The 22750-nt window shown below is 34.7% G+C and overlaps 1 protein-coding gene across 1 annotated transcript in view; it reads left to right on the top strand.

Annotated features, from left to right (window-relative positions):
• Positions 1-234: 234 nt before the first annotated feature.
• Positions 235-22750, top strand: part of BRINP3 (BMP/retinoic acid inducible neural specific 3) — a 463816-nt gene continuing 441300 nt past the window's right edge. Inside the window, exons 1-2 of the mRNA XM_055581851.1 lie at positions 235-410; positions 6063-6348. Of these exons, the coding sequence (XP_055437826.1) occupies positions 6113-6348 (236 nt within the window). The 5' untranslated portion in view covers positions 235-410; positions 6063-6112. The remainder of the gene's footprint in view (positions 411-6062; positions 6349-22750) is intronic.

The following is a 22750-nucleotide window of genomic DNA, read 5'->3' on the forward strand; positions in this document are numbered from 1 at the left end:
GCAAGCTCAAATTTACTTATTTATTTATTTATTTTTTAGTAAGATAGCTCTGCAGTTAAAAAGACAGATTGGAGAGAGTCACATCGGTGTTAGGATGACCATTTATGAAGCTATTGTAGTAATTCATACAGGTTCTGGGAGGTTAGTAGAACCTGCGGTCTCCTCCCTCCTCCTTTTAGCCCCTCCCAAGAACTCTCCTGGGTGAGTTTTATGAGACCTACTGTGGGCTGGAATGCCCCTCCTTTCAGCCCCTCGGAAATTCTTCCGGTTAGTTTTCAGCCCTTGTTTTCCTTTTGAGAGACAGGCTCAGGCTAGTGGATACCCCTGTGCCTGGCAGAGGAAGGTAGTTTCGGTCATCAACCTTTCCCTCACAACAGGAGGAAGAACTGTTAGAATTCTGGAACTGGACGGTAAGGAAAAGTAGATCTGAGTGAATGGAAATATCATTTGTAAGATAAGGCACCAGAATAAGAAGCAAACGGAAGAATGTTGATTTTCAGTTGACAGAGGTGTCTGTCTCTCACAGAGATGAGTAGGGGCAGTGCGTCCTGCCTTACATACGGCATTCCTCAGTTAATTCTGAACTTCTGAGGACAGAAGTGGTATTTTTCGTGGCCACTAGGGTTTACATCCATCTCACAATATATCAGAGTGTTTTGTACATTGTAAATGATGGATAAGAGTTACTCTTTTATTTTCTATATTAAGTAGGAATATAAATAATGACTAAATGTGGAGAAGCTATTACAAATTTACAGTTATAATATGTTTTACCTTTTCCATCACGTATTTACTTATACAATGTTATATTTAACAGTTATTTAGAGCTAGCATTTATTGCATTCAGAGCTAATGTTTATTTCAATATATAATAAAAATATATTATATAATATATGATAAGATAATAATGGGGCTTTGAAAGTGGCACTAGTGGTAGAGAACCCATCTGCGAATTCAGACACATAAGAGATGAGGGTCAATCCCTGGTCGGAAAGATCCCCTGGAGGAGGACATGGCAACCCACTCCAGTATTCTTGCCCAGAGATGCCCATGGACAGAGGAGGCTGGCAGTCTATAGTCCATAGGGTCACAAAGAGTCAAACACAACTGAAGTGACTTAGCACACACGCATACAAGATAATAGTATGTTATATACTAATAGAATTTGGAACTATTTTATACAAATATGCTTATTTTATAATACAATTATTCTGTTTATACCTGATAGATTTCTTAAATTTGATATGTAAATGTTTATACTTGATAGAATAATATATTACATTTCATTATTTGGAAGAATGTGCTTTTTAAATGAATGCTATCACTTTGGAAATTGGAGACTTTATTTTGATGATTCAAATATTTCTATTTACAAATTTAATATTAGTGATTATGCATAGAAGCTACTTTATAGAGCAATAGTTGCTCATACTGAGAGATTTAAAGAACGGGCCTATGACCTTGGCAAATTAGCTAATTTTCTTTCGATTTTTGTTCCATACAAAACAATCTATAATGGATTGAGATAGAAAAAGAGAAATACTGACTAGAATATGTGGTAAAACATAAACAATTGGTTAATCTAGTTGAAGGATATATGTGTTTACTAGTTTCTTAGCTTTTCTGTGCATTTTACATTTTTCAAAATAAAAAAAGAAAGATCTTTGACACAATTATTTATGAAACTTCTTTGCATTCACAAGGTCCCAAGTGGATTTTATTCCTTCAGAAAATACTTTAGACATTTAGTAAAATTGGCCCAAATGCAGATGTAAAAGCAATCATATAGCATGAAGTGTTAATTGTTTAATAAATAGGAATCATTAGCATTGGAATACCAACTAGATATTGGATAATGAATTAATATGGTTTACATGATGACCCTCAATGATTTGACTAATGATTCTAAAGGGTAGTAAGTCTGGATCAGTGATTCCTAATCTGCTTTTCATCTTTGTAGTTTCAGTTACATTAGAAATTCACCTGTCATATGATAGAACATATTTTATTTTACACATTTCCATAGTCTATGAATTTCAAATATGCATAAAGTGTCACATTTTAGGTAAAAGTTGTGCACCACTACCCTGGAATAAGATTATGGAGGGTTAGTGAGGAAGACTAATCTAATATACTAGAAAATGTATGTATATATATATCATATTTTATGTATTTGTTATGTATTACATGTATTGGTATATATTACTAAGTATGTAACATAGTCTTAGTGTGTTTTTTTCTGAGTACATTCTCAAGGCCATTAGGTATTTACAAGTAATAATAATGTGTGAATTGATAATGTTCTCACTAAATTTTATTTTATGAGAAATAATTTGTTACAAGTAGACCATGTACTAAATATATATTTTTAAATAGTATGATATTTCAGTAGTCTTACTTTCTTTTATTTTATGAAAAAGGAATCTAGAGCAATACTACTTTTTAATATAAATTCATGTTTTTGTTTTTAATACATTTTTTACCCTAAATATCTTGTATTATTCATAAAATATATCCTTACATGTTCTGTAAAGTATTGTGCATTGACATTGTTATTTCCTTAATTGTTCTCTTAAGCACTTATGCCATAGGGTGGCAGAAAAGTTGGAAATGACTTAGTGACTAAACAACAAGAAAAAGAGAACAGAAATCTGCCTGGGCTTCCCTGGTGGCTCAGCTGGTAAAGAATCCACCTGCAATACAGACCTGGATTCGATCCCTGAATTGGGAAGATCCCCTGGAAAAGGGAATGACTACCCACTCCAGTATTCTGGCCTGGAGAATTCCGTGGACTGTCTAGTCCATGGGGTCACAAAGTGTCAGACACGTCTGAGCGACTTTCACTCACTAGGCATTTATTCAGGAATAGTAAACTTAAGATCATTCTGTACTATCCCTGCACTCCAGGGAATGGAATTGATGAATTATTTATAATTTTCACTTTCATAGTACCTCATGATTTCTTTTCCTAATAGTACCTCTGAGTTTAGCTGTTTACTTATGACTTCCAAATATCCTCAAAGGAATTCTACTCATTACTTTTGCCACTGGTAATATAGCTCACAAAGTTATCATATTATAATAAGGACAATTCAGTAATAATTTTAAAATTAGTACTCATGTACAAGGGTAATTCACATGTGCATTTACCTGCTTTTGTGAAAAATCAGGTAAATGATGTCCTTTGTTGATGAATATGGAGCCTAATGGTCACTTGTTCTAAGGATTTTTGAAAGCCTAAATATAATAATTTGTTAATGTATTTTAACTCTACTTGTCTTCTCATTTTGTAACTCTTCAAAGTTATTTCTTAAAGAAGACTTCAACAGAACTGTTAGGTATCATACTTGGGTCATTGTTGTTGCTGTTGTTTGGTTGCTGAGTTGTGTCCGCCTCTGTGACCTCATGGACTCCAGCAAGCCAGGCTTCTCTGTCCATGGGGATTCCTGGGCAAGAATGCTGTAGTCGGTTGCCATTTCCTTCTCCAGGGGATCTTTCTGACCAGGGATTGAACCTGTGTTTCCTGCACTGGCAGGTGGATTCTGTACTGCTGAGCCACCAAAGACCTTATAATATAATGGTTTCTATAGATCCTCCAAATTACTTAAATTTGGGCAGGATTCTTATTCCCATGTGCTTATAAACTGTTTTGTCAGAAAAACTCATTTCTAAAGAGAAGAGGGAAACATGTACACATAACAGAAGTTGAAGAAAGACAAATAAATCTAATGCTAACATTTTTAGGCAGTTTCCCTGTACACAATTTAAGAAAATCTTTCCAGCTTTCTATCTATTACAAGTAAGAATTATGAAGATCTTGACACATATTCAACCTATTTGTAAAGAAAATATTAAAAGCAGTCGTTCTGGGTAATTATGTACTAAAAAATTACAGAATTTTAGGATAGTACCTTAGGTGCCGTCTGGGTCAATCATATCCTACATTTATGTTAATAACATGCTGTATCTTAACAAAATCATGTACTTGACGTTAAAGAGTTGGATTTAATTTGATGGTATATAATTATATGATTTTTGTACCAGTGTAAAATATGCTTTAAAACACTCCTAATGTCCTTACTACATGCTACTATTCTAGATACTTTAGGTAAGAAAATATAACTTTTTGGTAGCAATGATTGTGTTGTTTATTTGAATATATTTGATCAAGAAAATAAAAATGTGTTTCACAAAGATAAGAAATATTTGTTAGTCATTGATGTGTTATACTTTACCATTATACATAATAATAATTCTTAGTTTATGAATAAAAATGAAATATATTGTTTTTAAGGTAAATGGTATAGCTTCCGCATAAAAACAATATAGAAGAAAAATGTATTTTCTTCGTCAGAACTGGAAGTTATGACCTGACTCATTTGACAATGTTATGTTTCTACAAATAATTAATGGGGATTCAGGGTCTTTTAACTCCTATTCCAAAATCATTTTATTATATGATATTGTCCTTTCTTATGATAAATCATTTTTAAAACATCATCACTTGTAAGGTGTCCTACATTGCTTACAGATGAGGTCATTTTTTAGTCATCACATTTAAAATTCACCACATGTGGCGGATTCATTTTGATATTTGGCAAAACTAATACAATTATGTAAAGTTAAAAAATAAAATAAAATTTTAAAAAAATAAAATAAAATAAAATTCACCACAGAAACAACTCATAATATTGGGGTGAATTAGATAGTGTGTGGATATTGGACCTTATAATTGTATAGAGGGTGAAACTGAATCTGATGACCTAGGTCAATCATATCATATCATTGTTTTGAGATACTTTTTAGTTGCAAAATTGCTGTATATCTCATACTGAAATAGTTTAGGATTAAATTAGGAATTAAAGGTTTATAACTAAAAGCAAATTAAGCTTATCAATCAATTTAACCTAACACCAAAGAAATATGGCAACCATCATAGTTAAAATATTTTACTTAATACTGTGCATTTTGATTGCTCCCTAAAAGAGATTTTACTGACCAGAAATGCTCACAAACTTTCTTGCTAGTCAGAATTTATCTACTGCAGAGTTTTCTGTGCTATAAATAATAATATTGAAAAGGTTTTGTGACATGGAAAGTAAAATTGAATTCAGATATTTGTAGAATATTTTGCATAACCTATAGATATCGTATCAGTTGTTTTGTGTAAAGTCATTACACTGAATCACACTGGGATGATGCCTCTTGTTACTTTAGTTTTGAATGCCTATAAAATTAGTGTATGTATTTTCATAGTTTATATATAATATGCATCTTTTTGTGTGTGTATATGAATTTTATTAATATGCCTATTTATCTTTTGAATAACACACAGATGCACATTTAAATCTTTCAGAGTCCTAGAAATTATTTAATTATGATTCTGTTTAATCAGGAAAGTTTTTCCCTATCAGAATAATGGGAAAATATCTGAATAAACATGCTTACCCCCACTCCTACCCACCCTCACACCCATCCATCTATCTAAATATAGAGCTAGATAAATGGCAGATGCATAAACACACACACAAAATTATTTATGTATTCTAAGACCCACAGTTCCATTCCATCTTAGTTTATCTTTATTATGGAAATAACTACCTGTATAATTTTAATTAATTTAAAGCCTATCTCTAAAAGAAGTAAAGGATAAAATACATGTAGTGTTAAAATTTATAACATAACTTAGTAAATAAACATATCAAGTGTTTCTTTTGAAACTGTTCAGTGTCATAAAACATTTATGCTGAAAAAGTAATTATGAGTGAAAATTTCTGATGATCATTGCTCAGAGTGGGCTTTAGTGATCCACTGTATGATGTTGCCCTGACAAGGTTTGCTGGAACTCAGTGACTTATTTTCAAACAAATAGAGAAGCAACCTAAGTATGAAAGAGCTCTGGAAAAAAATCATTTTGGTATACTGCTTACGATTGACTTTTGCTATCATCTAATTTAAGACAATGGTATTAGACTTTTTAAAAAGGATTTTCCACCTCAGCACCTTAACTGCTAGAAAAGAACCTCCCAGGGGCTAACTAATTGCCTGTGTATTTTGTCTAGGTGTTGAGGGAAAGCTAAAAGAATGAAGGCTCTAAGTCCCCAGTGGAAGCATGATATGGCGAAGCAGAGCTGGTGCTGAATTGTTCTCTCTGATGGCTCCATGGGAGTGGATAGCACTGAGTCTTCATTGCTGGGTTTTAGCGGTTGCTGCTGTTTCGGATCAGCATGCCACAAGCCCCTTCGACTGGCTCCTCTCTGATAAGGGACCCTTCCATCGTTCACAGGAATACACAGATTTTGTGGACAGAAGCCGGCAGGGATTTAGCACAAGATACAAGATATACAGGTATGAAGCAAAGGGAAAGCAATGGCAGAGATGTCTTCCTTGAAGGTGGTGGATAAGTAAGTTGCTCTAAGGGCAAGTTACAGATGGAAAAGGGTTTATATGAAGGGTTATTATTTGCCATTCACCACGGTAAGGTTTTCTGGTTATTGCAAAGTATTTCTTGTAGATGTAACTTCTTCCAGAAAAACTGGATAATGGTGACCATTTGTGTACCACTCCCAAATTCTAGACTGCTACCCTGCTATAAATTTCAATTCACTGTGAGGCTGGGTTTATCGCTTTAAATACTCAAAATTTTAAATCAGAATTTCTTGAATGGCATTTCCTTTCTACCTTGTACCATGCTTTGTTACCTTTTTTAGCTTAAATGGAGATGGTATCTTCTACGAATCACTGAGAAGTTGAGTCACCTCATCATTTTTTACCTTCAAGGTAATTGCACATTCAGAAGCTGGAGGAAATGGCCATGGGATAAAAAGGAAATGCACATAAATAGGATCTGGGAGCAAGGGCCAAGAAAAAGGAAGAGATTGAGATATATGGCCTTTAACTTTCACTGCTCTTCTAAGCTTGAATCTAAATAAGTTACACAAAAGGAGTCATACATTAAATCTGTCAGACTGCTTGCTTCCCACAAGTGCAGTGAATCCATTAAGTAGAGGGGTATACAAGTGGTTGCCTGAATGGGTTAGATTGCATTGATCTATGCCATAAAGAACATTTTATGAAGGTTATCGGTTTGGTTTGTTTTTTCATGATAGAAGTTTACAATTCCCAGTGATTGGTTTAGCATGCATGCAAAAGCAACATTTCAATTTGTATTGGTGTCTGTATCTGTGTAGTTCCTGTTATATAAATATTTTATTTTATGTTATATGCGCACCAGAGGGCACTGTGCTTCTGGTCTGTATGTAGTCTTTCGTACAGCATTCTGAGAAATGTATAAATCCGATCAGTCATGCATATTTACAGAAGAGACTGAGGGTACTGACCATGTTCTGCAGGCATCACGTGATTCTTGCTCTATGTGAGTGTGTGTCCCTTTCTTCCAGGCAGCCAGAGCACTGTCACGAGTCTGCAAAAAAGAATCATTCTACTTTAGTAAATGAACTGACAAATATTAAAGATTTCCTTTCTGAAATGCAGTCAATATATTATGATTCCAGTTATAATCATTTTTACATGTTTTTGTGGGTTTAGCCAGATTTCTTTCACAGACTGAGTGAAGCTATTACATTTCAGAGAATGAGACTGTCTTCTGTTTCAGCATTCTGCAGAAAAATTTTTTAACAGTCTCTCAAATAGACGGATGCCAGAGCGTGTCTCCATGATCTATGGTATCTCTGTTGGGAGGTCTGAGGTGTTGTCTTGTGTGTGATTGTTGAGCTTTGGATTATCGATTGATTGGCTGTGAGTTGCAAACATGGCTTGACATGTGTACAGAGGTTCTTGGCTGAATGAAAGAGGCAATCTTTGGATCACCACAGTGAAAGGTAATAAAGAAAACAATGCCTTGAGATTGGTTTGTAGGGTTCATGCATTCCCTGTTGTCTTCATGTTTCTGTATTCACAAAGACCTTCAGCAACTCTCTACTCCTCATCCTTCTTATGTTTTTACTGTTGTGTTGTTGAATAAACGTAAACGGGAATTGTTTATTTATAAACAATGGAATAAGATGTCCCTGTCCTTCTGCCTGGACCAGACTACAACTTATATAACCTTTGACACAATGGCTGATGATGCTATAATCAGTGATGGTTGCTATAAAATGAACAGTGTAGTAGACTCAGGAGGATTCCGTTTGCCTTGGCACTGTGAAATATTTCATCTGTCTAATGAGTATTTCCTCACATTTCAGAGAATGCTGTCTACCTATCTGTTTGATATAATAGATGGTTATATGGGTATGAGTTTTCCCTAGTGAAGTTGACCTTATTTTTGAGAACTTGAGAATCTAAATTCAAAGACTAGAATGGCTTTCTGGCTTTGCTTAGTTCTTACCTCTGTTTTAAATATTTGCCTTAATAATTTTTAGACTTATGTTTCATAAATGTTTAATTACTGAATTAGTGAATATCTAAGACACATAAGTGGAAAATTTGTATTTTTCACTATTAAGCACTAAATTTATCATTTTAAGGGACCATATCATTTTGAAAAGTGATCAAATTCTACAAGTGCTTATTACTGTCATAATCTTCTTTTTGCGAGTTATTGCATTGACATAATATCTGAAATGCTTTAGTTATAAATGTACAACATATTAAGCCTGAATAATTAGGTCAAATTTCTTTCAGTTGTCAGTCTTCATTTTATCTTCTTTTCCAGTAACATATTTTTCTTTTCACCTCAAATATAGAACAACAGGATCATAACAACTGAACATTGCCAGAATCATAGTTAGGACTTAAAGTAAAAAGAACCACCGTTTTGGTTTTTTTTCTTGATAGTGTGCATTTGTGTCAATTATCAAGTCTTATTTTTAAATTGAAGTGTATTATATTTTTAGGTTTTATTCTGAAGCTACGTTAAAAATATGAAGTGATTACTTTATGAGCAGATCATTGAACTGAAGACCTAGAATGAGATTGCTAACACTTAAATTGTTATTTGGTTAAATATTAAAGATTGGATTTTCTGCTATATTTTAGCTAAAGATGGATAATGGAACTTAGGGTAAGCATTTTAAGCAAGTGTTCTCACGTTTAGAAAGTGGACTCTGCCTGGAGAAATTTTGCCCCATGTGAAGCACAGACTAGGAGAACACTTGGCCCCTTAATAAGTGGAAGCCTTGCGATGGCAGTTATTATGTTCTGAAACACCCTCAGCCATAGGCCCACCGGCACACATATAATTTCTTCCACACCACAGAGATCCTCATCCTTTAAATGAATTATAGGGGCTCTGAACAAGGGACACACTTTTAGTATTTCTGACCCCATTATCTTGAACCAGGGATATGAATTCTAAGATAAAATGGATGGTGATTTTTATCCCACAAAAAAGATATTTCTCATGTGTAAATCTTCATATGCGTTGCTAGAAATTAAAAGTCTTTTTTTTCCCCCCTAACTTTTACCATTCTTTGTTTAACCCCATGTGTAAGAAAATCATGGGGGGAAGTGACGCTTTTCTTATAACTTCAAAGAATAATATCACTATGCATCATTTTACTACAACTTAGCTTACTTCCTCAGAGCGATTTTTCAAAGCAAAATTTGATTTTTTTAAAAATTTTATTTTATTTTTAAACTTTACAAAATTGTATTAGTTTTGCCAAAGAGAGAATAAAAGACAATAGGGATAAATATGATGCCTTATTGGTCTTCTTGTTAATGTTCCCTGAGAAAAAACACATGTATACCTGTGGCGGATTCATTTTGATATTTGGCAAAACTAATACAGTTATGTAAAGTTTAAAAATAAAATAAAATTAAAAAAAAAAAGAAGGACTTTAAATTATATTTAAAGGAAGGGATAAGATAGTCTAGAAACAAAGTAAGTGTATGGACACTTCATGACAGTGGTATAATGAAATAGAGTGTGTGGAAGGGAAGAGTTTTGAATAAATGGTTCTGCAGTTTGGGTTGCCATGTGTGAAAAGCAGTTTCCCAGGTGGCTCGGTGGTAACGAATCCAACTGCAATGCAGAAGACGCAAGAGATGCAAGAGACACGGGTTCAGTTCCTGGGTTGGGAAGATCCCCTGGAGGAGGAAATGACAATCCACTTCAGTATTTTTGCCTGGAGAATCCTGTGGACAGAGGAGCCTAGTGAGCTATAGTCCACTGGGTCAAAAAGAGTCCGACATGACTGAGAGCACACACGTGAGAAAAATAGAAATGAGATCTCGTTCCAGTACCATATCCACAAATCCACTTTATAGGGAATAAAAATCTAAATTAAAAAGGCAAAAGTATTACATTTCTAGGAGAAAAACAGAGGAAAACACTTTCAGATATGTAGGTATTTCCTAGAATTCAAAGCATTAAACAACCAAAAACCCTGATCAATTCAGGTATATTAACATTAACAAGACTGTAGCCACCAGCAGGATCCTGGATGAATCTCCCAAGCAGAGTGTTAAGTTCAAGAAGCATAACACAGGAAACATTTGCACATAATCTGATTTTATTACACGAAGTTCACAAAACAGGTAAAACTAAATTATATTTAGATATGCATACCTAAACATGGTTGGTAAAACCTAAAAAATCCCCAAGGAAATGACTATAATAAAAGTCAGGATAGCAGTTATCTCCATGAGGACGGGAGAAGGATGGGATTTTTAAGGGAAAACGAGTGATCTCTAAAATAATAACAATACTCTTAAATTGCTTCGTTGTTACACTCATGTATAAACTCTAAATATTTTAGACAATTATTCATATGGATTTTATATTTCATAAACATTTAATAAGTAAATACATATTGTGTCAGCTTTGAATTAAAAAACTGGAATCCTCAGATTAAGTGGATTAATTTTTTTCTTTGAGTTATTTGCAAATTCAATATTAAAGTTTATTAAGCCCTTTTGTATTCTATAGAAATGTTCAATTATGTGATCAATATGTGCTCTGATACAAAATTATATTTTGGTACATATACATGCATTTCTGTACAAAAATCAAATTTTTCCTTGTTGCTTACAAAGACCTTCCATTTTTTTTAATATGTGATTTTTACTGTAGCCATTTATTGATGATCCTGTATCAATTTCAAAAAGTTACCATCCAGAGATTTTAAATAGTATGTCTGTAAATAGCAGACATGTTAAAAAATAATTAAAACTCATACTTTTGAAATTAAACTCATTAATCATTTTACCACAGTTAAGTAAAACCAAAAGTTTCCATAGATAATTGACCACATCTGTGGAATTAAATCTTCTAATATATAAAAACAAATCCTTTGCACAACTTATGTCTTTGTTCATATTTATTAGTCGGGTTTGTTCAATAAATATATCCTTGATTTATTTGCCATAGATGTAATAAAATTGTGTTAGATTGTTACAGTCACATCTCCTGGTGACTCAGATCTCCCCATCTCTACAACTTTGCATATTTGGCTTGGGCTATTGGCTTTGGGCTTGGCCTTCTCCTTTTGTCAGCGTGGCATCAGCAAATGTGATGCAAGTAGAAGCTTATAAAAGTGCCTGTGTATTAGCCTTGCACTGAATCAGATATGAAAACAACCTTTGAAGAAGTTCAGTCTAGACCAATAGAGCAGAAGAAACCACACAGAGCAGAGAAGAATCAGGCCAGATAATGTGTTTTGGACCTGACAGCCCCTAGACAGAGACAATCAACCGCATAAGGAAGTGGGGCCATCCCAGGATATTCAGACCTAGCTGATCTGGTAGAAAACTGAAAACCACATTGGTAATTAGGCATACTGGAAGAACCAGACAGCTGAGCCCAGCTCATAATGCTCATTCATTCACAGAATCATTAATAAGCAAACACCAAATCTTTCTTTAAGCCTCTAAGTTTTGAGAAGGTTTTCTATGTACCACATATAATTGATATAAGTATTTTTTCATCAGGAATATAAATTGGCCAGGTATTTATTAGTGATATAAATAATATGGTAATCATGATATCATTTACAAAAGAACATTAAGAATGTATATGTTTTTTAAAGAAAAAAGAAGATTCAGGTTTAAAATGTCTTCTAAATAGCAGTTCTTTATAGCATCACTTTAATTTTTCTATTTTAACTAGTGTAAATTCAACAGTTCCATTGCTCAGTCATGTCCTGACTCTTTGCCACCCCATGGACTGCAGCATGCCAGGCCTCCCTGTCCATTGCCAACTCCAGGAGTTTACTCAAACTCATGTCCATTGAATTGGTGATGACATCCAACCATCTCATCCTCTATTGTCCCCTTCTCCTCCTGCCTTCAATCTTTTCCAACATCAAGGTCTTTTCCAATGAGTCAGCTCTTCACATCAGGTGGCCAAAGTATTGTAGTTTCAGCTTCAGCATCAGTCCTTCCAATGAATATTGAGGGGTATTGAAAGCTCATAACACGGTAACTTGGTTGGTATTCAACTTTGTGCCAGAATATGAGAAGCATTTTAATGGTTATATGAATCAATGATTAGAAAATATATTTTAATGCTTAAGACAGACCAAGCCCAGTAGTCTTGACAGAGGTGACACTTACTGTAAATACAGTTGGGAATTATATCATTACTATCAGCTACCTGCTCAGAAACCCAGAGTTGGCTCCAAAGACTGAAGCGACTTAGCAGCAGCAGCAGCAGCAGCAGGAACTGTGTAGTTGTCTCTCTCCTGCAGAACTCGGCCTTGTGATGTAACCAGAGTATAAATATTCAATTTCTGTCTTTTCCATGATATTTGGAGATGGTAGTTCTCAAGAATAATGTGGTAGGTAGAGATTTTGGCAGATAAGCATGACCCAAGATCCCCTGGAGAAGCGATTGGCTATCCACTCCAGTATTCTTGGACTTTCCTGGTGGCTCAGATGGTAAAGAATCCATCTGCAATGCAGGAGACCTGGGTTCAATCCCTTTTGGGTTGGGAAGATCACCTAGAAGGAAGGCATGGCAATCCATGCCAGTATTCTTGCCTGGAGAATCCCCATGGACAGAGGAGCCTGGTGAGCTACAGTCCATGTGGTCGCAAAGAGTTGGACATGACTAAGCACAGCACAGCATGCAATATTTGGGACATACTTATACTAAAAAATAATTTGTTTACTTACACTTTACTTTTACTCGTTGCCACATTTTATTTGCAAAATCTGGCCAGTCTAGGAGGAAAAAAGTGATTATGACATTAACAATTATGTATCAGTGACAAAGATGCCCAGAAGTAAATTTGGGACAGCAAAGGGAAGAGCCCAGAATGCAGTGAAATCTATCTTTGTAGCATTTAAGTGGAGTGGGAAAATTTATATTTAAATTCTAAAAATAGGAACTTGGAAAAATAAGTTTAAATATTATTGCAAACCTTAAGGGTAAATATAAAAATCAGCATTACATCTTAAATTGCCTTGCTACATTTAAAAACAAACATATAGAAGTTTAACGGTTAAATAAAAATGATAAACATAACTTAAAACAAGGTGGCTACAGAAAAATGTAGTTAGTGTAATGAATGTAAATATTCAATCTCCAAAAATAATTGGAATAAAACATTTACTAAAATATGCTTCTTATAGCAGAGTTACCTAAAACAAAATTGTACCTAACAGAAAAGGTCATAACATGTAAAAAAGATGATCTAATATATTAAAATCCATATGATACTCTCTAGTGGATAATAGTGTTTTATGGAGCATGTATATCTTCCCTTAATGGCTCAGTGGTAAAGAATCCACTTACCAATGCAGGAGACATTGGTTCAATCCCTGGGTCAGGAAGATTCCCTGGAGAAGTAAATGGAAACCTTCACCAGTATTCTTGCCTGAAAATTTCCATGGAACAGAGGAGCCTGGTGGGCTACAATCCATGGGGTTGCAAAAGAGTTGGATGCAACTTAGCTACGAAATAACAACAACAAATGGAGCATCCCTATAGTGTAGACTAAGAAAGGAGTAAAGATGGAACTAAATTCTGTGATTTTATTACGTGATTATACTTTCACATGTTATGTCATTTAATCATCTAACCAACCCTCTTAAAATAATTCCCAGTTTACAGGTTAGCAAAATAAAAACTTAAACCCTTTTCTCTTTTGTTTACCCCTCCTATCCCTGAATATCTGTCCTTGTATCTTTGATACTGCTCTAAAATCACCTGTTGTCTCCTCTGAGGTATGAGTGCCTTGGTTGGAGGCAAGACCTTTCTAGTTTCTATTTTATTTTTAAAATTTTATATACCTCATCTTATTTCTTTATTTCTATTTGCCTTTATATTCCTAGAACAAGAAGTTGCTCACTTTACATTTGGGCTTCTTCGTTTCAAAATCAAGCTCATCTCATTGAAAATATACCCTCTTGAATGCAAGCACGGAGACTTGAATTGATTCCTTGTCACTAACCGAACTGTTTAACCTCAGGCTTGTAAGTTAATTTCTCAGGCTTCAGTATCCTCTTTTGTAAAATTAAGGATGCTCTAGATTTCTAAAGATCCTTTGAGTTATAAACTTCAGTGTTAGCAATCCCAAAAGCAAAATGGGAAAATATCAGAACAAATTGATAAGCATGAAAACGAAAATCAATTGAGGTTAATTCTCCTATCTGCAGCCTTTTGTCTTTTGCAAAATCACTTATAAATACTTTTTAAAAATAATATATAAAAATCTCTCAGATTACTCTGTGTTCATGGGTACCTAAACCTAAATTTTTTAATAACTTCCATTCTCCTCATTACTTCAATTCTTTTCTGTTTTGTGTATTTATATTGTAGGGGCTATAGTGAGGAAGCTATTTTTCCTAGTTGGTTGATTTTCCATAAATCCTTCCATTAGTCTGTTAGCACAATACCATTCAGTGATAAATTAAGGAGAGTATTCTAGGTAGTGAGTTTTTATATAAATAACTTAAATTAATTAAATATATCTACTCAACAACTCTAATTACATCTCCAATTTTGAGAGTAAACCATAAACTAAATTTAAATTTTTGATATTCAATTCTAATTCACAATCGAATCTGCATATGAATTCATACTTTGTATCCTTTAGTTGACACTAGGAAATTTCAGTGAGGAAGAAAATAGAAATATTAATTCAAGGCTTTAGGAGTTATAATGGAATTTCAGAAAAGCAAGTTCTTAATGGGGATTGTATATAGCCTCATGATAAGTAAATACATGCTTTGCAACAATTAATAGCATTTATAAATAATAATACTTAGCCTAAAGTACATTCACGTTTGTTTCTATTGTATCAAAAAAAATGAACAGAATTCCTAGTTCATACAATTATTTATAGAAGAGAAAATAACAATTATGATTTTTGGCATTCAGACAAATACATTATTTGATTATTTGTTTCTCTAGTTTCATCTTACCAAGCACTCTAATTCTTTACTACCCTTATCTCTGTGATCTTCTTATAAATTTAATTGCCAACATTATCAGTATTGTTTCTTGTTATTATTGCTCTGTGGGTTTTGAATTGCTAAGATGCATTTTTTTTTTTTAACTGGGCACTATTCCAAAAATGCAAAGTTTAAAACTCAAGCGAAAAAGTTGAGATATAATAGTTTTAAAGAGTTTCCTTGGCTTTTTTCTTGAGAGTGTGTGTGTTATTTAAAAGGACTGTTACGAGAAAAAAATCTTTAGCATTATATTTCTCATTGTAAGTAAGAAAAGGTCCTAAAATGGCATTTATTATGTATTCTTTGTTTTAATATAAAAGTAATGGCACTAGCGGTAAAGAATCTGCCTGGCAATGCAGGAGACCTAAGAGATGCAGGTTTGATCCGTGGGTCAAGAAGATCCGCCTGCAGGAGGGCATGACAATGCACTCCTATATCCTTGCCTGGAGAATCCCATGGATAGAGGAGCCTCATGGGCTACAGTTCATAGGTTCACAAAGAGTCGGACATGACTGAAATGACCTAGCGTACAATGATGCAATTGCTATTTAATTGCAGTATTTAAAAAAATTTTCCAATAATATTCCAAAATATTAGTTATAAAATTAAGATTATTTTACTATTGTTTTTATTTTAACAAGCATATAACATGATCAGGAAAAGAATCCTCACCTTCATGTTTTAACTTCCAAAGTTAAAGCTGTAATTTATACTGAATATTTATGATTTTTAGTAGAATATGTTTATTCAGTTTCTATCATCAAACTATTATTTTATAGAAGTAACAACTTTTAGTTATTTTTGAGATTACTTTTTCTATAAATTGCTTATTTTCCCTATTATTTTCAACTGGAATTATAAGTCCATAATTAGACTTAGGATGTAAACATTATCCACTGAAGTTCATTTGGCCTAGAGAAGAGTTTTATATCAATTAATTAGTAATATTTATCCTTGGAATTTGCCTCAGACTGAAGTGATATATGAAATATATAGATATCCAGCAAGCGTTGGTTGAAAAAGACTACTCAAAGAGTGATCATGCAGTGTTTATTTGCCTTTCATCTCTCTCTCTAAATATTCCAGTAAACAAATGCCATGTAAATGTAAAAAGTGTACTATTTATTGTATCAGCAAACTCAGGAAAAACATTAATAAACCATTTTAGTTTAAGAGTAAAAGCTTGTAACCTTGATTATAGGTGTAGGAGATAGTTTCATGCTCTTTGCTTACTATTAAAGAATCACTAAAGCTTTTCAACTGAGGGCTTCCTTGGTGGCTTAGAGGGTAAAGCTTCTGCCCCGCAATGCGGGAGACCCGGGTTTGATCCCTGGGTCAGGAAAATCTACTGGAGAAGGACACGGCAATCCCACTCCAGTATTCCTGCCTGGAGAATCCCATGGACGGAGGAGCCTGGTGGGCTATATATATAGTCCATGGGGTCACAGAGAGTCGGACACGACTGAGTGACTTCAATATTCCAAAATATATATATATATATATATTCGGGTTGATTTACCCATGTCAAGGCAGAGTTTTCACAATATGTGGAAGTAGTTCAGTTATGTACAAGTCTGTTGTGAAGGCACCGGTATCTCTAAACTCCAATATATATTTGCAGACATACGATTACTTTTGTGTCTGTCTCTACTACTTTTGTGTTTGTCTCTACTTTTTTTTAGTAGTCTTCTTTTTTCCAAATAAGTGCAGTCTCTTTGTTCTCTTCTTTTTTGACACAATTGAAAAGAGCCATTGAGAATGGCCTTGCCTTTCATTTGCAAGTCCTTTTTCTAACAGACATTTCCTTGGCTGCTTACTTAAACAGATATTAGCAGCTAGCTCATTAATTAAACTACCTCCCTGTCAGTCTGAAATTAGCAAAGGCTGGACTTGGCTGTGGGTTTGTGCATGGCTGTCTTATCTTAAAGACACACACTACTATAGCTCCAAAACAGAATCAAACATTAGATTTAAATAAACACACCCATTTAAAGTTATAAAGCAATTCCTCACAAAATGTAGTCTTTAAAAGATTATTCATTGTATAGAAGTGTTTTTTATAACAATCATTAAATTCATTACACATAAGAATACTTTTTCATACTTATAAAAAGCAAAGGGATAATAACTTTCTTTGCATTCATTATTACAGAAGATGAACTTTTAAAAAACATAAAGTCAAAGATTCGAATGATTAAAAATGTCGTTAGTATTCATCTATTCAAATCAATGATATTTAATGCATGCTGTGCAATCCGTATATATAATACTACTGTCAAATGGTCATCACCCCTTTCTTTCAATGTTTCAGTGGATTGAGAACTCACTCTTTCCCAAGAATACAGAATCAGTCGATGAAACATGACACTTGGGAATGCCTTCCTGGTCAAGAGTCACGATTTGTGAGCTTGCATCTTCTAACCATTGTACCAAATCTCTCTCTTCATTGTTCATTCACATCATAGTATCCAGGTATCCTATACATCTTCAGTTTTGTAGAAATCATACCTCTCTGTATATGGCAGTCTGAGTCTTCTGCTTTGGAAAGCACTGCATGTGTGTCCAAATCTCATTGAATGTAATATAAAAGCCTTTTTGGCCTGTTTGACAAATTAATCAAGAAAATCTGTTCTTGATCATTATAATCCAATATCCTCCTTATTTCAAATGTGCACATTTGAGAAGAATATCTCCTCATGGATTGCAGCCTACCAGGCTCCTCCATCCATGGGATTTCCAGGCATGAGTGCTGGAGTGGGGTGCCACTGCCTTCTCCAGAAATTATTTTAAAAACCTTTAAAAAGCCTATGGATGTAAAAATATTTTTTAAAAAATATAGCAGATATTTAAAAAAATATAGCAGATAAAAAAATAAATAGATCTTTGAACCACATCATGAGAAACCTTCCAGGAAGATACATTTCAGTTCTTGCAATGCTAAGCACTGTATTAGAAATTTCAAAATCCCAGCGTTCTGAAATTGAGCCATTATTCTCTTAGCACTTTAGGTTTCAAAACTTGTCCTGCCCTGGAAAGACATGAGGCTCTAGTTTTTATTTTTGTATTTAATGGAAATATTCATATGTTGCATTTCAAGGGCATTGATGTGTTTGAGTTGATGACTTAGACTCCACCGAGGATATACATAAGGTATACTATATATATATATATATATGCCTTATTTTTCCTCTGAAATCTGAAAAACTGAACTCAGATACATTTAACTCAAGGGCTTCAGATAAAGCCCTGTGGTTCTGTATTAACCTTCAGGCTTTTCTCTAGTGTCCCCATAAAGGATATTATTTTTGACCATGTTAAATGCAAACAAGGTACAGTTGGACTCCACAGGGTGTGCTTTATGGCCTCATGTGAAGGGCAGGGAGGGAGTAAGGGCAGGTCTAGTGGATGGGCTGGGAAAGGAGGGCCTGGGATGTGCTGAGTGTCTGGGAGGCTCAGAGGATGGGGCATGGGGCCTGAGGGGCTGCTGCTAAGACCACTCTTCCCAGAGGGACCCTGATTGTGGGATCTCAGAAGTTACACCAGGTGATGAGGAGATGAGAAACACTCACATGCCCTGGGTACCAGAGGCCCCTGGCCCCAAGCTCATGTGTAAGCAACCTGGGTCACAGCACCTATCCAGTAAACCCCAATCTTCCTTGATAGCTCCCTGATAACACTCAGATATTTGACAGAATACAGACTTTTTTGTTGATCAACATGTTAGGTTAACTATGCCATCTATGGAGGAAATGAAATGAATTTTCCTATTCTTCATTTTCTTTCCTAACTTTTTAAACATGCATAGAATGCAATCCAGAACACTGTTTTTCCATTTTAAATGTTGAAATTATGTTTTACAAATCCTTGTTTTTAGGTGTGACCATGTAGTCCTTATACTGTACTGAAAAGGTTTTAAATCATTTTTTGTTTCACTTGACCTTTAGCTTAAAGAGTTAAACTACTTATTTTTGGCATTATGTTAATTTAATCCTGCTCATAGACTAGAGAGGTGAATGGAACTAAGGGTAGGATAGACAGAAGACTAAGAACTAAGAATTATAGAACTAAAGTTTATAGAACTTTGAATTATAGACTAGGTTTCAGGCCTGTATCTATCATTTACTTTTTGTATAAATGTATAAAATGGTATCACCTCTCTTTGTCTCTGAGTCCGTATTTATTAAATGAAGATGACAGGAAATTCTATAACTTTATTTCTAACCATGAGATTCCACTGAAGCATAGTCCTTGATGGCCTCTTTTTGAAGAAAGTGTTAGTTGCTCAGGGTGGGCTAGCTCTCTTTCTACCCTGTGGACTGTAGCCCACCAGATTCCTCTGTCCATGGGATTCTCCAGGCAAGAATACTGGAGTGGTTAGCCATTCACGTCTCCAGGAGATCTGCCTGACCCAGGAATCATACCTGGGTCTCCTGCATTACAGACAGATTTTTTTACCACTGAGCTGCCAAGGAAGCTCCAAAATGTATTCACTTGGCTGCACTGGATCTTGGTTGCAGCACATGGGATCTAGTTTTCTCACCAGACATTGAACCCGAGCCTCCTGCATTGGGAGCCTTGAGTCTTAGTCACTGGACCACCAAGCAAGTTCCACAGAGAAACTCTGTTTCTAAACATGCCATAGAACTGACTGCATTTTTTTTTAGGGTCATTATTTGAATTTGTTTTGAACATAGTTCTATAATTTAAAGACTTTGACTTAGTGAACTTGATATCTGAAAATAAAGATCTCAGATTTTTCTAGAATTTCTAAAGTTCCTGTGTAATTTTTCAAGATAAACAATCTTGCTGCTGCTAAGTTGCTTCAGTCGTGTCCAACTCTATGCGACCCCATAGATGGCAGCCCACCAGGCTCCCTCGTCCCTGGGATTCTCCAGGCAAGAATGCTGGAGTGGGTTGCCATTTCCTTCTCCAATGCATGAAAGTGAAAAGTAAAAGTGAAGTCGCTCAGTTGTGTCCGACCCTCAGCGACCCCATGGACTGCAGCCTTCCAGGCTCCTCTGTCCATGGGATTTTCCAGGCACGAGTACTGGAGTGGGGTGCCATTGCCTTCTCCATAAACAATCTCAGTTGCTTTTAAAAAGAGAATGATATTGAAACAATGTAAGGTACATGAGGGCTTCCCTTGTGGCTCAGCTGGTAAAGAATCCACCTGCAATGCAGGAGACCTGGATTCGATCCCTGGGTTGGGAAGATCCCCTAGAGAAGGGAAAGGTTACCCACTCCAGTATTCTGGCCTGGAGAATTCCATGGACTGTATGGTCCATGGAGTCACAAAGAGTGGGACATGACTGAGTGACTTTCACTTAACTTAACTTTAGATACATGAATTAAAATATTAAATCTGTTGGAAGGGAAAAAACTCTCCATTATTGATGCTGCCATGATAATTTAGTCATTATGTAGTTTTAGCAAGTCATGTGAATAGTTTTTTTTTATTTTATTTTATAAAGAATCCATGTAAAAATTCTGTGATTGCATTTTATATTTTAGCTTTCAAAAATGATTTTTGATATCTGCCTGAGGAGGCATAGTCTAGTATGATTCTTAAATACATGTTATATTAGCATATTTTAGATTAAAGCAGTTGATTCAAAGTATTTTTTCTGAAAAAAGTAAGACATTGTGAGTATTCTTTTCATTTCACTAGTAGAAAAAAAAAAACACTTCAAATGAGAGTAAAAAAAATGGCCCATCACACAGAAACTTAATATCAAGAGTCCTGTTTTTGTCCCTTCTTATGGATTCAGGTGCTTTACTAGAGGAAATTGGACTTATCGTTGATAAGATATTAGGTTAGTATTATATTTCATAAGACTGAGATTCCCTACCTCTGTTTCTGGCATCATAACTATTAAAATTGGGCTCATACTTCAGCTTTTCCTTGGCACTCTTCACATTTTGAGATTTACTGTTCAGGCTTTACATTCAAATTATCTTCTTTCTTATCCTGGCCTCAATAATACTTCTAAATTAGGTCATCATAGAGTTAAACATCTTTCTACCATTAATTCATTCAAAATACCCACACACACACACACACATCTTATTATGAAAAATAGTGAACTGGGACTTCTGTCTTAGAACAAACTATTTTTTAAAAAAAAATTGAGTTATAAATCAACATGTATAATTGATTATATACATTTGATTATATTCATTTCAGATGTACAACATAATGATTTGATACTTGTATACATTGCAAAATGACCATTATAATAATTCTAGCCAATATTTATCACAAAACATAGTCACAAAATGTTTTACTTGTGATGAGAACTCTCAAGATCCACCCTCTCAGCAAATATAAACTATAATATTATAAACTATAGTTACCATGCTGTGCATTAGTAATGATCTAGTTTTTGACATATTAGTCATGATGTAGTTTTTGATGTATGTCTTCTATTTGGTTAAACATAAAGGAATTTGGTGCCATACTTTTGCTATTTTAAACTTAAAAATAAATTGAAGCTGGAAACTCAAACCATATTAGGGTACTAGGATTATATAAAAACAGTTTGTATTAATATAGCCAATTTCAGCTGAAATAGTCTTCTTTTCATCTTTACTATAATATTCATATGAACATCATGCCTGCTTATGAGCAGCACGTTTCTCTTCTCAGAAGTGTGGAAGGTGACGAGTACAGCAAATTACTTTCACCTTTACATCTGCTGCTCTGAATCATTTCAGAGTCAAAAGAGAAGAAACATGTTCACTTTTAAGCCTCTCCCATTATGTGTCTTCACACACACACACACACACACACACACACACACACCCCTCTGACGATGACACCTTTAAGCAGAGTAGATAGAAAGTCTGATTTCAAATCAGAAAAGACTTGGCCACATCCTAATTTGCAATAGGCAACCAGGGAAAAAATGAAAATAAGTAAATCTCATAATGGTGGTGAAATTGTTCTCTGGAAGCTGAGATTGGTGGATCCTGTAAAGAAAAAGGAACTCCCCCAGTATGGCTGGCATTAACCTGTCCTTTACTCCTGCAGTCACTTAACTTGTATTGAGAGCTGGGAGTGCATCACTTTTAGGCTGTCTTGGGGAAGAAACATCTACTGTAGGTGAATGCCCTGCTTCTGAATGGCAGGAGTAATAACCTACCTGCATCTGTGCTGGACCCAGCATGTATCTCAGATAAAATTACAGTTCACTAATCATTTGTGGAATTGGATTCATATAAACCAGCATTTTCTAAATGTGGATGGGATCTTTGTGAAAATTATTCCAGTGGCTTTGAGTATAAAAATTCTCAGGCTATATGCCAAGTAGTGGAGTTGGTGGATCATATGGTAGATTTAGTCCTAGTTCTATGAACCTAGAGCCTGCTTAGAAAAGACAGAGGAAGC

This window comes from Bubalus kerabau, chromosome 5 (genome assembly GCF_029407905.1).
Source record: "Bubalus kerabau isolate K-KA32 ecotype Philippines breed swamp buffalo chromosome 5, PCC_UOA_SB_1v2, whole genome shotgun sequence".
Lineage (NCBI taxonomy): Eukaryota > Metazoa > Chordata > Mammalia > Artiodactyla > Bovidae > Bubalus > Bubalus kerabau.